At 37.6% G+C, this 16,263-nt stretch overlaps 1 protein-coding gene across 1 annotated transcript in view; it reads right to left on the reverse strand.

Annotated features, from left to right (window-relative positions):
* Positions 1-11,055, reverse strand: part of LRRK2 (leucine rich repeat kinase 2) — a 131,201-nt gene extending 120,146 nt beyond the window's left edge. The window contains exons 1-4 of the mRNA XM_054591244.1: positions 10,740-11,055; positions 10,377-10,462; positions 6,167-6,276; positions 1,884-1,972 (exon numbers count right to left, since the gene is read on the reverse strand). Of these exons, the coding sequence (XP_054447219.1) occupies positions 1,884-1,972; positions 6,167-6,276; positions 10,377-10,462; positions 10,740-10,893 (439 nt within the window). The 5' untranslated portion in view covers positions 10,894-11,055. The remainder of the gene's footprint in view (positions 1-1,883; positions 1,973-6,166; positions 6,277-10,376; positions 10,463-10,739) is intronic.
* Between the last annotated feature and the right edge of the window lie 5,208 nt (positions 11,056-16,263).

Genomic DNA, 16,263 nt, shown 5'->3' on the forward strand with positions numbered 1-16,263 from the left:
AACTTCCACAAATGAGTTTAGCTGCTTTCTTCTCCATGTTCCTGGGGTAGCCTTCTTCATATATCTGTTCTAGTTCTTTTCTTAATAAATTGAAATTATTTATTTACATACTGTCTCTGTCTCTGCCTGTGCTGTCCAAGTTGGTACCCACTAATCGTATCTAGCTTGTTTAAACTCTAAATTAATTAAAATTAAATGTCAGTTTCTCATATTTTAAATGTTCAATAGCTCCCACATATGGCTACTAGCCATGATATTGAAAAGCACAGATATTCAACATTTCTTTGTTTCAAAAAGTAATGTTGGACCAAGGTGCTGAACCGTGAAGTTCCATGCTGTAGGGAATTTGCCTCATCTGCCTCACAGTTCTCCAGCACAAAAGGAAGTGCCCAGGAACTATTAAATCAACTAACTAATATGCCAAGCAGTAAAAATGGTTCATAAATTAACCTTTCATAAGTATCTGAAATAAACTTTAAAACACATTAAACACTTTCCTAACAGTGCAAAATTGTAAAAGTTTTGTGGAAGAATTTGAGGTTAACTAGTCTTCCCAAAACACATGGCAAATTTCCTGTCCTGGCTGACTTCAATATATTCCAGTACTGGCAGATTTTTAATATTCATAAACCCTCAGCAGCTTCCTGTCCATTGCCAAATGGAAAATGACCCTGCCATTGCCTCTCCCCTCAAAAAGGATGTGTTTAAAATAAATCACGGTTAAGACTAATTAGTAGATCATGTTATATGTTTTAATAAAAGGCTATAGGAAAGTGGTGAGTACATTCTGCCTTTTCCTTTCCCTCTTCCCTCACGCTCTGATCGTCATCTCCTTTCCTCCTTTCTCTCTCTCTCCTATTGGGTCTTCATTACGAAGTGAGGTCTGATCCACATGTCCAGCCCCTATGGCGCGATCCTCATAGGTCTCTCAACTCTGCATATGCTGTTCTCTTGACCTACAGTACCCTCCACCACTTTGAAGGAAATGTCTCTCTATCCTTTCTGTTTAGCTTCCTGTAAGCAGCCTCTCTTCTCAGAACCTTATATCATAGCAGGTGTCCACTGTACCAGTGATCACAACTATTTCAAAATATCAAGATTCTCTCTTTTCAAGTCCAGACAGATGTCTCCTTGGAGAAAGAACCTGACGTGTGGGATCAGACCCTGGTTCTCCTACTTACTGGCTGAGGCAACCTCTCTGTGCTTCAATGTTCCTCACCTAGAAAACTGAGATAAAATACCTATTTCAAGGGACATTGTGAGGATTACGTTTTTAAATCCATGGGAAGTATTTTACAAGTGAAGTGCTATATCTATCAAGCATTCAAGAAGAGACGGTATAGCCCTGACTGGTGTGGCTCAGTTGGTTGGGTGTCATTCTGCAAAGCGAAAGGCCACTGGTTTGATGCCAGGGCACATGCTCTCTCTAAAAACAAATAAATAAAACCTTTTAAAAAGAAGTAGTGCTATATAATTTTTAAATATTACTATTATGTCATACCCTAGAAAATACATTATATTATAGAAAACATATTAAAGATATAATGAAAAAAGTTATAATAATGATAAGGAGATGTAAGAACAACAAGCTAATAAGAATGTGGGGTGTAGGGCCAGATTTTGGGAGTAAGGCTTGGCTAGAAATATAAATTTGACTGTAGTATTATATAAGGTAATATTTAAAGCCAAGACACTAGTTGGGATTTTTGACAGAAACAGTTAGAAAAAAGAGATGAGAGAAAAGAGAAACAAAGAATTTCAGGAGTCATCAATATTTAGGTTATATTATGTCACTATAGTTTAAAACAACATTAAAACACAGCAAATGGTTTAAAATATTTTTAAATATAAGTTAACATTAAAAATATATGTGTATATATTACCGGAAGTTAGAAGGAGATCTAAAGCTTTCAGTCCAACCGTTGACAGGTTTATACTGGCATTATGAACTGTAAGCATTTTAATAATCAGTCTGTAAAAAGAGACATCAAGGTCAGTGAAATATAATGCCTAGACTTTTGTTTCCTTAGACATTGCGTTTTACTCACCTACATTTTATTCATCTCATTGTACTTCATTCCCTATATTGAACCTCATGTACTCTCTTTCTTCTTGTAAATTTGAGCCAGGCTCATGACAATCAACAGAGAATCATTATGAGTCTCAATATAAAGTTATAACTTTTTCCTCAAAATATTCAAATTTAATTATTAACAATTTTCACCAAATTCTATGTCTAAAATATCATGAAGGCTTATATGCATCAAGAGATCAAGCCCATTTTTTATATCTGATTATAAACTTATAAATTATATGCAATGCATATTGATGTATTAAAATATAGAGAGAAACTTCCAGCCAAGATGGAGGCATAGGTAGACATACTTTGCCTCTTCGCACAACCAAAAGGAGGACAACAATGAATTTAAAAACAAAAAACAACCAGAGCTACCAGAAAACCAAACTGTATAGGAGTCTGATAACCAAAGAGTTAAAGAAGAAACATTCATCCAGACTGATGGGAGGGGTGGAGACGGGCAGCTGGGGAGGAGAGGACTAGCAGCACGGCAGCAGTTGGAGGACCAGGTGGTCCCACCTTTGTGTGTGGATAAACTGAGAGTAACAACTGGGGAACGAGACAGGCTGCGCAACCCGGGGTTTCAGTGTGGGAAAAGACAGCTTTAAAACCTCTGCTTGTAAACACCTGTGGAGGATGCAGCAACAAGAGAAACTCCCAGGAGAGTTTGTTGAAGAGACCCATGGAATCCATGAATGTACACAAACTCACCAACCAGGGAATTAACACCAGAAGGGCCTATGCTTGTGGGTAGCAGGGGAAGTGACTGAAAGCAGGGTGAAAGCTGAACAAGTGACATAGTTCCCTCTAGGACCCCTCCCCCACATACAGAGCCACAGCTCAGCAGCAACTGGGTTGCCCCACCCTGGTAAACACCTATGGCTCCACCCTTTACAATGGAACAGGAGCATTAAGACAAAGCTATGTGGCCCAAATGAAAGAACAGATAAAACTCCAGAAAAAAATACAACAAAGCAATGAAGAGATAGCCAACCTATCATATGCAGGGTTCAAGACTTGATAGTCAGGATGCTCACAGAAATGGTTGAGTATGGTCACAAGACAGTGGAAAAAGTGAAGCTACACAGTGTGAAATGAAGAAAAATATACAGGGAACCGACAGTGAAGGGAAGGAAACCGAGACTCAAATCAATGATTTGTAACAGAAGGAAGAAATAAACATTCAACCAAAACAAAATGAATAAACAAGAATTCAAAAAAATGAAGAGATGCTTAGGAGCCTCTGGGACAACTTTAAACCTTCCAACATCTGAACAAATCATAGGGGTACCAGAAGGAGAAAAGGAAGAGCAAGAAATTGAAAACTTATTTGAAAAAATAATGAAGGAGAACTTCCCCAATCTGGCCAAGGAACTAGACTTCCAGGAATTCCAGGAAGCTCAGAGAGTCCCAAAGAAGTTGGACCCAAGGAAGCACACACCATGGCACATCATACTTACATTACCCAAGATTAAAGATAAGGAGAAAATCTTAAAAGCAGCAAGAGAAAAGGAAACAGTTACTTACAAAGGAGTTCCCATAAGACTGTTAGCTGATTTCTCAAAAGAAACCTTGCAGGCAAGAAGGGGCTGGCAAGAAGTATTCAAAGTCATGAAAGCCAAGGACCTACATCCAAGATTACTCTTTCCAGCAAAGCTAACATTTAGAATGGAAAGACAGATAAAGTGCTTCCCAGATAAGGTAAAGTTAAAGGAGTTCATCATCACCAAGCCCTTATTATATGAAATGTTAACGGGACTTATCTAAGAAAAAGATCAAAACTATGAACAGTAAAATTACAACAAACTCACAACTATCAACAACTAAACCTAAAAACAAACTAAGCAAACTCGAACAGGAACAGAATCACAGAAATGGAGGGTTATCAGTGGGGAGGGAGAGGGAGGAGAAGGGGGAAAGGGTACTGGGAATAAATGGTAGATATGAAACAGACAGGGAGAGGTTAAGAATATATAGGAAATAGAGAAACCAAAGAATGTATATGCATGACCCATGGACATGAACTGAGGGATGGGGAAATGCTGAGGGAAGGGGATACAGGGTGGAGGAGAATAAAGAGGAGAAAAAAAATGGGACAACTATAATAGTATAATCAAAAAAATATACTTTTAAAAAATAAAATAAACAAAATAAAATACAGAGAGATGTCACAAAGATGCTGGTTTGTGTATATAAATTTAGAATCCATTTGAATATTTAAATTATTGAAAAATATTTACTATTTTTGAAAAAACTGAAAATATTTTACAATATTATAAGTCTCTGAGTTATCAGTTCTAAAATATACAATCTTTAGTGTATTACAACACCATGTTCTTTGCCTTTACATCCTTAGGTAGCATCCACAGCTCCATGTAGATCCAAGAAACTTGTCACATGGTTGCTAGTTGGTGAGGTGAGGTGAAGTGAGGAGGTGAGAGACCCCTTTCTTTGACACTCTGTGGATTCTCCTCCTACCTATGCTACCTCTGGCTCTCCCTGCACCTTCCCCCTATTCCTAACTTCACCACCCAAAGGATTCTTTCTTCGGTACTGTAAGCCTTTGGTGGGGGAAGGGGGAAGGTCTTTGAATATAGGGAGAAATGTTTTGCAGTAAATTTTTTTTTTCTGTGAATAATCTAGTATGTTCACTGGAGAGAGCAGTATCTCTCTTGTTCACGCTACTTCTGACTTAAAGTAGGAGTGTAATAAACAATCGATGAATGAAGGGTCAATGGATGAATGATCAAATGAATGGCAGAGTGAATGAGTAAATGAGACTCCCTGCAGAAATGTTTATATAATTTAACTTGAACAGATGGTTTGTAACAGAATATGACTAGATGTATTTTCTGACACTCCCTAAGGTTATAAATTGCTAATCTTTAGGGATCTTGGAAATTCTCAACCAAGTAAGAGACATATAATGTTAAAATTACTCATTACAGGTATATATTGTATAGTTCCTCATTAAATACTGTATACTTTAGAACTAACAAAGAATTTCAGATATTAGTTTGAAGATGAGAACAGACATTAACTGTAAACATGTCTTTTCAAAATACACTTTTTAGATAACAGAAACTGAAGAAGAGCAACACACCTAACGAAGATGGAAAAATGTATTATATAAGGACAGATGTGCTCACCTATGAACAAATAGCTCTTATTTGTCTCAATTTGCAGCCGTAGCTGACACCAATAAACAACACAAAGATGTAAAATTTCCTTTTGCAAATATTACATTTTTCATAAGCCATATGCCATGGGGAGCAATACGTATTCACTTCTCTGCATTAAAGGAAAGTCACATTAGGTATAAAGAACAGTAAAGTTAATGAGAGGAGTTAGTTTTTTTAATGTCAAAAAAAAAGTTAACAAAAAAGAATTTTCCTGAAAAGAGATTTTTCTTCAGAAATTTTTTTCTTAACTAATTATGGCTAAATGCATGGTCTCATCTACAAAGTCATCACGATGCAAACCGTATAATGACTGCATTATGATGCAAGCTGGTAAAACAGCTATCAAGACTTGGCTGCAGATGTGCTGAAAGGTAATTTCTTCTTTTTTCTTCATTTTGAAAGCTGCAGTTTAAGCTCATCAAATATATATATGTATATATATATACATATATATAAATGTACATAAATGTATGTCTTAGAGATAGTAATGCATAAACTTCTAAATTGCTATTTACTGAACTAACTTTTTAGTTCCCATATTTTTTAAGAACTAGTGGTTTGCATCAGTTCTACAATTAAAAAGTAAAAAAAATGCTTCTTGATTTGAATTCATAAGTAGTCATCAAAAATTTACAACTTAACCAATTGTACAACTGTATTACTTAAATTATTAAAATAATAAGACCTGACATTTTACCTCAAATATTGCTTTGCTAATTTAATTAGATAATATTCTTCTGAGCTGAAAGCTGTCTATGAATACAAATGGAGCCAAGAAAAAAAAAAATCCTCGTATTTCTAAGGATTTCACTATGTTGACGTAGATGACAAATATAATGTGTCAAGGTTGTCATATGTATAGAAAAATATTTAATGCAGTTTGTTTTGGCACATCTGTTATACTTACTGGTGCACACCAAGGACTTCCCAATCACGTCCAATATCCTGGGGTCCCATTAAGCTTTGCATTGTATTTGGACAGATTTCTATTAATTTGCATAGAAGTGACCAACCCACCTGAAAGCAAGAAAGTCAAATATTCACATTTTTAAAGCATGCTAATGGAACATTTTCACTCAAAATTTAACATCTCCATTCTTAGAAGAACAGGTGACTACTTTTAAATAGTTATTTTAAAACAAAATGATAACCTAAAATGCTTCCTGAGAAAAGCCATGTACTTAAAATACATCCTGCTGCAAAAATCATACCAGAAGATCACACACAAACTATTACAACGTATTTCTGAATGATGAAGGAAATGGCGATGCCTGTTAATCTAAATAAAGAGAAATAAAGCACAAAAAAATACTTTTCGAGGACATACAAGATTACAAAGAGCAAGAAAGGCTATCCTCGGGGTTAGTATTATTTAAGTCACATCTACCTGATAGAACTTCTTCTAAATATGTGTAATTTTAATAACAGGACAAAATGAAATAGTTTGGAATATAAACTATTAGGGGAAGTTGGAGATTTTTATGACAAAGTGTAAGTTATCAGGAAAGACTGCTTCCCAGGTACTGGACCTAGAAAGATTGGCAAACGAAATAGCTTCATCGTCTAATGCAAAGGTAACATCTGTTACTCGAAAAAGAGAAAGGCATCATAAGATAGAAAGGATGGAGAATTTCTCAAAGAACCCCTCTAAGAATGAACTGATGAGGTCTACACATTAAAATTGTCCCTAGGCTGGCCCTGACTGGTGTGCATCAGTGGGCTGGGTGCCATCCTGCAAACCAAAAGTTCATCAGTGGTTGGGTTCCTGGTCAAGGCACATGTCTAGGTTGCTGGCCAGGTCCCAGGTTGGGGGTGTGTGAGAGGCAACCAATCGACTACACATTGATGTTTCTCTCCCTCTCTTTCTCCCTCCCTTCCCCTCTAAAATTAAATAAATAAAATCTTTTTAGGAAGTGTCCCTAAGTTCTTTGACATTTCAGACAAAAACAAATTATTATCTTACAGATGCTTTTTATTTATTTTGGGTGTTTTTTTTCCTTTTTACTGAATTTATTGGGGTGAACTGGCTACAAAATTATATAGATTTCAGGCGCACAATTCCACATCATCTGTACACCATACTGTGTGTTCACCGCCCCAAGTCAAGCCTTCTTCTACACCATTTATGCCCCCTTAACCCTCCTCCACCACCTTTAAACCCCCTTCTCCCTGGCAATCACCACACTGTTGTCTATATCCATGAATTTTTTTTTTATTCAATCGCTCCACCCTCCTCCCACCCCCCAACCTCCACTCCATGACAGTTGTCATCTTGCTCTCTCTGAGTCTGTCTCTATTTTACTTGTTAGTTCATTTTGTTTATTAGATTCTACATATGAGTGAAATCATGTGGTATTTGTCTTTCTCTGACTGGCTTATTCCACTTAGCATAATGCTCTCCACGTCCATCCATGCTTTTTAGGTATATCTTTATTCTAACACTGGCTGCATAAGTGAAATTGAGTGATGCAGAGGGTTGAATGACAAGATGAGCTATTTCTGTGCATCCAGTAAGGAATAATGATACAAGTTTCTTACTTGTTTACAGAAATAAGGAGATTTCACAAGATAAAAATAATTACACTTCACAATATCATTTCTGGATATTTTCTGGATTAAGCATGAATTGCTTTACTCTGTCATTACTTCCTTTTACATACGTTCAAACTGCTTGAAGAGGCAGCAATTTCTGACAGCTATTTTTCTTATATTTTAGTAGGACATCCTCCTCCACATAAGTGGAAGAGACTTTGACAATCCAGCTGTCATAGAAACTGGCTATTTTTGCACTTTCATAAAATACATGTGAGACTTTTTTCCCTAAGTATTTAAGAAATAAAATTTGAAACAGCTTCCAGTGGGAAATCTATCATAAACCACATAGGATGCTATATTCATTTCTGTAACTACATGGCTTTCTCAAGGAGAAAACCTGTTTTGCTTTGGCTGGTGAAGCAATGGCATCAGAAATTGCTTTGTGAAAAGACTGAGGCAACCGGGGCATCTACAATTAAGTACTGTAGAATTGCTGCCATCAAAGAAGAGATAGCAACTGATCCATTAATCTATCCAGTTAAAAGCTTATCTTTCAAAGAGAGAAGTTTCCCATCCTGGGCAGTTACAATACAATTAAGTTGGTAGTTTTCACTATATTATAATTATTCTGTAAACTCGAGGATCTAACTAATGCACAATGGATAAAGAGTCTAGGGGGATAAAGAAAATGTTAGTCCCCATCATTTGTTTCACTCTCTTACTTCAAAGTTTGAAACTGTGCGGAAAAAGAAAAGTAAAGTAAAAATGAGGAACACAGAGAAATGGTCAGATGACTGGCAAGGAATGAAAAGGAATAGGACAGCAAGGCTAACAACCAATTCTCTAAAGATTGTCATTTGTTAAGGACCATGAATAAAATATGAAACAACCTTGAAAATAAAAATGCAGAGTCTAGACTATCACGTTAAATGAGTTCTGCAAACAAATGTTAATATTTTCTTTTCAAGAGTAATTTACCTGAACTCCTTAAATTCATCATTAAAATCTTTTCACTTAGCACCTCCAGCTAAGTCAACATATAAAGTGTGAATGAATATCTGTATTAATTATACAAGTAATATGAAGAAAAGTGAAGAGAGAATCCCAATTTCTTTTAAGTGGATTATTAAAATATTAGTGAGAAACTCCTATCTACAGCCCTTTGATAACATCAATGATAATTTAAATTGATAATATCATGGTGCTTAGCATGGCCACATTTGCACCAAACTGCTATGCTTTTTACTTACATGAAAAGCTTGGGAATTCAGGACTGTATGATGGAGAGAGATTCTCCAGTGTGTGAAGACTTGGGTACTGGCTTTGTCACTAGTCATGTGATCCTAAATGAGCCACTGACTCTGAGGAAAAACTAGCCAGCAAGATGCCAGGGAAAATCAAATGATGTACTATATATAATGCCCTCTGCAGATTAATACACTAAAACTAGTCATTTTATTCCATTAATTTACCAAATCAGATGATAATTCCTTATTTTCTTGCATACTTTACCTCTGGTACCCACTGGAAAAGGATATTGAGTGGTATTCATAACCACTCCAGACAAATATGCCCAGGATCAAGCAGTTCCTAAAAGGAAGAGCTAGGTGGTTGGTACATTTCAGGCTCCCCCTGGTTCTCAAGTCTAGCACTGTCTCTCCTGGGCACTGCAGACCAAAGGCCACCCGGGGTCCAACTGTTCTAGTGGCAGCCAGCAGGGGTGACTCCACCAAGCACAGAATCCAAGGAATGGAGGGTGCCAGATGAGGACTTTTGAACACCAAAGCAGAAACAAGTGAGAGGGAATGATGTAGGGGGGAAGTACAATGAGCTAACACTAAAAAGTGACCCATATTTCATGGACGAAATTCAGGCAGTAATTTTGTTTTGACTGTAAACCATTTTTAATTATCTTCCTAGGGACCTTTTTAAAAAATATTTAGCAAATTTCTTGGTTTCCTATGGTATAGGTTCTATGTTTCACTTCCACATGCATTTTTATACAGTCAAAAAGTATAAATTTAAACTTATAGAGTAATCATAAACCGTTACTTTCTTTATGTACTACAAGGCGTATTACAATTAAAGAAAGCTAGAAATCCCCCTTCAAATTAAAAAAAAAAATACTTTAACCCTATGAAAGTTTGCAAGTTATTTCATTTTATTAATTTAATTATTATTAATTTTATTATTCCCTTTTCACAAACTATTGACAATGGTGTCATCTTTACAGTATGATGTACATTGGAAAGATTGTTAGAATAATTTCATTTAAATACTGATGAACTCATGCAGCCAATAACAGGACTAAACCTTAACCCATCATTATTCCTCTCCCACATCATCCATGTTGTCAGACAATCATATAAACTTATTTTTGCAGACAATTAGGGAGCACAGTTAGGGAGCCCTTTTACACCGTTAACTTTTGATAATGATTTGACAACGTTTCCATCTTAAAAATCATGGCCAGAGTCAAGCCAAATCACACAAGTGACCCAGAACTCTGAGTACAAAACATTGACAGGAAAACATCAAATTTCAACAAGAAAGGGAAATAGACGAAATGATCACTTCTTTACCTGCTGCACACTAGCAACTCTCATATACGAGTCCAAGACGATCAACAGAGGCACGTGAACATTTTTGCCTTGAAATAACTTGGAGGCTGGAAAAGAAGCGGGGGGGGGGGGGGGGGGGGAGCAAAGTCACGATTCACAATTCACCGTGGCAACCCCTTGAAGTCTGAAAAGCGGGGGAAGAGAGCAAAAGAAGTAAGCGCAAGCCCGCCCTAGAACTCTCTGCTCCTTTCTGCGCTAAGGAGTAGAGTCTGCGACTTCCCAAGAGTCTAGGTTTGTGCAAAGAGCAGCAGAGAAAGTTTGCCAAGAGGCGCGGGGGCGGGGAGAGGGCGTAGATAAAGGAAGAGTTTCCTTGCAAATGATTACCGTGGTCCGCGTAGGTAAACACCAGCATGTCTTCCAGGATTTGGACCAGCGTCTCTATCTGTTTTCCTTCCTGGAGATTGTTCAGCCTGACTATCAACTTCTTCAAAGTTTCCTCGTCCTTCTCTTCGCACCCCTGACAGCTGCCACTGGCCATGATGGACCCTGCTCCCTACAGGCCGCCCCTCCCGCACCAAGGTTGGGTAATCAAGGAAGGGACAGCGGTGCGGGCCACTGCTCCTGGGGCGGGCGAGCACAGCTCACTGCCCACAGCCCGCGCTACCCGCACACCCCATGCGCACCCACGCCGGCCTGTTTATGAGGAAGGCGGTGGCTCCCCACCCAGCGCTGCCCTGCCCTCCCTGAGCCCGCCTCTTCAGCTTCCTCCTCCCCCACCCAGGCCGCAAAAATTAGCTCAGTGGCCTGCGAGAGGCTCCCCGAGGCAAGGCAGGGCACCTCGCGGGTCGTTGGCGAGTGGCAGGGACGCAGCTTAAGCAGAGTCAGCCCGGGTGATCGTGACCGTGGCCGCGGCTGTGGCCGTGGCCCCGGCGCGCACTCAGGCCCACCGGATCCCAGGCTCCCAGCCTCCAGCGAAACGAGCAGGGAGACACTGACTCAGCGGACTCCTCCGAGTTCCCAGGCCTGGAACCCTGCAGCGGCGTGAGGAGGCTCGCAGTTGGCCGCTGGGCTGGCCACCCTCTGGGACCAGCCAGCTTACGCTCCCTCAGCCCCGAGGAAGGTCTGGGAACTAGGAAGAGGGAAAAATAAAGCCGCTTCCTATCTCCCGATCCAAGAATAGAAATCTGGGCGTTGGGAAAAGAGGACACCGCCCAGTTGGCCCCTTTTTGGAAATCATTCTCTTTAGAGTTCCCCCTATAGGAAGATGAGTAATTTCTCCTCAAGGATGGAGAAAGATTTTTGCAATCAAAATCTGTCCATTAAAATAAATAATACTTTTCTATGGTTGCTGTGGCCATTTGCAAGAGAGAAAATATTTTCTTTTCCTGTTATTTGAAACTCTGTTGGCCACAAGGCCACTAAAACTAACTTTTGAAAATTTGACTTTGCACTCAATAGAAACCTGATAATTGAGGCACAAGAGAAACACGGAGTAACCTGAAATGAGAAGGTGAAAGATACAAACCTAAACATTGTTCTGTTGGTATTCAAAATTACACTTGAGCATGAGCATCTATAGCCCTAACGTTAAAGAAAAACAGTAGGAAAGCAATACGTTTTTCAGAGAGAGAAACCTGTATGGAAACACTGTAGACAAGACTAAGAAAAGACATCTACTGCCTTCAGATGATTTGTCCTGTCATTTACACAATAGAGGATTGGACTGGAAATTTTAGTATTTCACATTTTTAAATGGTTTGTTTTCAATTCTGTTACCTCATCAGGATGGCAAATCTGAAATGCATAAGACAACTACTTATCATTGTTTTGCTAATGAGGAAATGGGGTCTGAGAGATGATAGAAGAGCATTGTTGGAGTCACACAGGTAAGTTGAGGGCCATGACAAACCCAGGTAGAACTCCTAAAGCCAAACTCAATGTCCTTTCACTCTACCACTTTAATCAGAATGAGTTAGGCTTCCTTAATACGTTAGGCTGGTTAGACAGCAAATTCAGACTAAACCTGGATATTGTGAATGGGGTTTTTTTTGTCATAAAGACTCTTTATTTTCTTTTTACAGACTCATGCTAAAATATTTGTAGTTGGTACGATAGAATGGTTAGGATTTGCTTCAAAGCAATACGGTGGTGGGAAACACCAATGAAACAGGAAGATGTAGAAATAAAGCAGAACCAACTTTTGAACTGATAATTGTTGAAGATTGGTGATAGGTTCATGTGATCTGTGGTACTATTTCTTCTGCATAAAATTTTCCATAATGAAAACAAAACAAAAAACTCTGAATTGTCTCATCTTTATCATACTTGCAGTATGTCTTTTCCTTACTGGTTTGTAAACATGTTTCAACTTCTGACTAAGCAATCAATATCTCAAGCATTCCTTGTAAGTCTCTCTTTCATGCCTCCTTCCCAAAGTTCCTCTGCAGCAGTTCCTCCTTCCCAGTCTACTAGACTATTATCTTGCAAAAAATCAAAACCTAGCTTCAGCTCAAAGAAAACTAAATCTAAGTAAAAAGGTGTCTCTTCTTTTTCTCAATTCATTCATCCATCTATTGTCCATTTATTGTCCACGCTTAGCCTGACATGACTGCAGAAGTAGGCCAAAGCATCCTCTTAGCTTTCAAAAATACTTAACTGATTGACTAAAATCCAAGACTTATTAACTCTTCAGATAGTAATCAAGACTGAAAAGGAAAGATACAGATACACATTTATGATAGAGGTAGTGTTTGGTGGAGAATCAGATGTTGCCAGAACACTTGGTTAACTTTCTAGGAAGAAGAAGATAAAATGGACATCACTAATTACAGCAACCTCCAAAATAAATTCCAGGTTTATTAAAAAGCTAAATAAAAATAACTTTAAAAATAAAATACTATAAATTAATAGCTATTTAATCTTGGTATAGGAAACATAAAAATAAAGGAGGCACAGAAGATTGGTATATGTGACACCATAAAAATTTAAATTATTTGTAGTCGATGAAAAAAAAAATGAAACAAAAGCAAATGGCAACCTGAAAAATGTTGCAATATATATGACAAAAAACAAGTAGACTTAATCTTTCAAAAGTTCTTATAAATCACTAGGTGGGGCAGACACACCACAGTTTTGAACTGGAAGTTTGTTGTGAATAGACAATAAGTACAAGAAAAGTAAATTCATATGCAATATGAATATAGTATGTTCAATATATAAAAGTTTTGTCCCTAAACATCAGTAACAGTTATAAAATTTAAGTTTGTGTTTATGTGTATGTACGAAAAAAATGAGAGAGAGAAAACTTGGGAATTAATCTAACAAAATATTTTCAAAACCTTTATGAAGAAATTATTAAACTATACTAAAGGGCATTAATAAGGCACAAATAAATAGGCCATATTAATTAATGATATTAAATATAAAAAAGATCTCAGTTCTCCACAAAGTAAAAAATTAAAAAAAGGTGCAAATCCATTAGAAACCTCAGCAAGATTTTTGAAGTAGATTTCAACAAGAGTGAACAGCCTAGGACAGCAGAGACATTTTTGAAGAAAAACAAAGCAGGACAATTACCCAACTAGACATTGATTCAGGGATCTGTACTACCCTTTATCAGCTTCCCAGGGGGGAAAATTTCCTGATGACATCTTCCTGGGAATTAGAAAAACGTGCCCCTCCATGCAGGCAGACACAGCCTGTGCCAGGCTGTACAAAGCAGAAGTTGGATTTCATATACCACCCATCACTTCAGCCTGGTAAACGTGTGGATTATATAGAGTAGGTATGGGGGCCTTTGAGTCCAGGGGCACACAGAACTATGCCAAGTTTGCCATGTCCTAAATTCTATATTTTTTTAGGCTTTCCAGTATTGATTATGGAACACACGCAAAACCAGAGCCAAATAGGTTAAACAAAACTGGAAGTATCACAAGATATTGAAAACAGTTTAGGTCAATTCCAGAAGAAAAGGATCAGAAAGAGAAAATTTTGATAGAAAAATAGAATAAAAACTTTTGATGTATTGACAGCCAAGGCAACTATTTTCTCTAAAAAGTATCAATTTAGCCCTATTCATTCAGCAAATATTTACTGATCACCTGCTAAACACTGGGAAGATAGTTAGGAGCTAGTGAGATTAGCTCCGTTCCTTCCAATATTTACTGTCAAATTCTGCCAAAATCTAAAGTTTACATAAATAATAATAGAACAGAATGAATGGAAGAGATACTCAAATATGTCAGTCTCTTGCTGACAAATTTCTTCTGTGATTCAATCCAATTTCTGAAAATTGACAGAAATAAACTGAAAAGGCTTATACTATATTTACCATAGAAAATAGTATTAATGTATTAAAGAGTCTACTAAAAAGGAATTTTTAGAGTTTAAAAATTGGATAAAGGTGCCCTGGCTAGTGTGGGTCAGTGGATTGTGTTCCAGTCTGCCAAGCAAAGGGTAACGGGTTCAATTCCCAATAGGGGCACAAACCTAGGTTGCAGGCCAGGTCCCCAGTTGGGGACGCACAAGAGGCAAACACACATTGATGTTTCTCTCTCCCTTTCTCCCTCCCTTCCCTTCTCTAGAAATAAATAAATAAAATCTTTAAAAAATAAAAATTGGATAAAGTCACCATGAAATGCCTTGATGAAAAATGTGTATGGCATCAAGGAATTTTTCACATTTATTTTTCTGATTTGAAGAATAAACAGAAGAAAATGACAGAGGACATTTTTATACAGCAGGTTAGTACAAATACTACAACTTAAAGATGTTTCAACGGTAAAAATAATAATAATACAAACATTCAGAGTGGGATTTTATCATCAAAATGTATTACATCCTTTAGGAATGTTATAGCAAGCTCTCTAGACACAAGGCTAAAAAAAGAATATTAAAAAAGCAAGTGACGGGATTCTTACAATACAAACATACACAGTTCACCGTATTCCATAGTAGAGTTCTGATAGAATAAGAGAAATAGAAAAGATGAAAAAGGTAACAGAAGTCTACTGGCTACAAAAGCTAATCAGTCATTTTTTGTTAATTGCTATACATTCTATACACACATACACATAAAACACACACAAACTCTCTCTCTCTCTCTCTCTCTCTCTCTCAATGATCCCAAAAAACTAATCATGAGAGACTGACTGTGCTTCTCTGGTATGTGTATTCGTTGTACTTCTGGCTCAAGAGCATTATGTAAACATCCTGGGTGGACACAAAGCCATTTTCCTCAGTGTTCAGCAATGATTACATAGGACAGGAAGGATTTCTTGCCACAGCTTTGATAGCTACATAGGAAATAAAAGGGGGGGTAGTTGGAAATAAAGGGAGAATTTACTAAACACCTATGAGTCCTACTTTATACAAGACATTTTGCATATACAATTTGTTAAAGCTCAACAACCCTAAGACGCTGCTAATATTCTTATTTCTCAAAAAATAGTATTAGGGAAATTATAAATTGCCTAAGAGGTGGTACCGGTAGTCAAACACATAACTGTATAACTTTGAGACAATTCTCACCAGAAAAGACTGGAACATGTAAAGGAATCACTCTGCAGATACAGAGAGATACACTGAGATACACTGAACAATGCGGTGTAGTGGCAATGGTTGGTAGAATTTGCTTAGGCTAAGAACATAATGAAACCTCAGATAGGAGTCTCTCTCTGACTTAAACTCATGACTTAAAAACAACAAAATGCAAAGCCTTGTTTTCAAAATTGAGAACTAAATTTGGATTCCTACGAAGTTACATTACACACCATAAAATGTAATCCACATTTTGTTGGCCCCTCCGGATTAAGGACCCACAGCACAGCAGACAAAGAGCAATTCTCGGGAGCTGTCACCCCTGCCCTGGGCCAACAGGCCCTTTATGTTCTTCCAAACATGCCTGTGT

This window comes from Pteronotus mesoamericanus, unplaced genomic scaffold, assembly GCF_021234165.1.
Source record: "Pteronotus mesoamericanus isolate MK-2021 breed Mesoamerican mustached bat unplaced genomic scaffold, CSHL_Meso_final scaffold_21, whole genome shotgun sequence".
Taxonomy (NCBI): domain Eukaryota; kingdom Metazoa; phylum Chordata; class Mammalia; order Chiroptera; family Mormoopidae; genus Pteronotus; species Pteronotus mesoamericanus.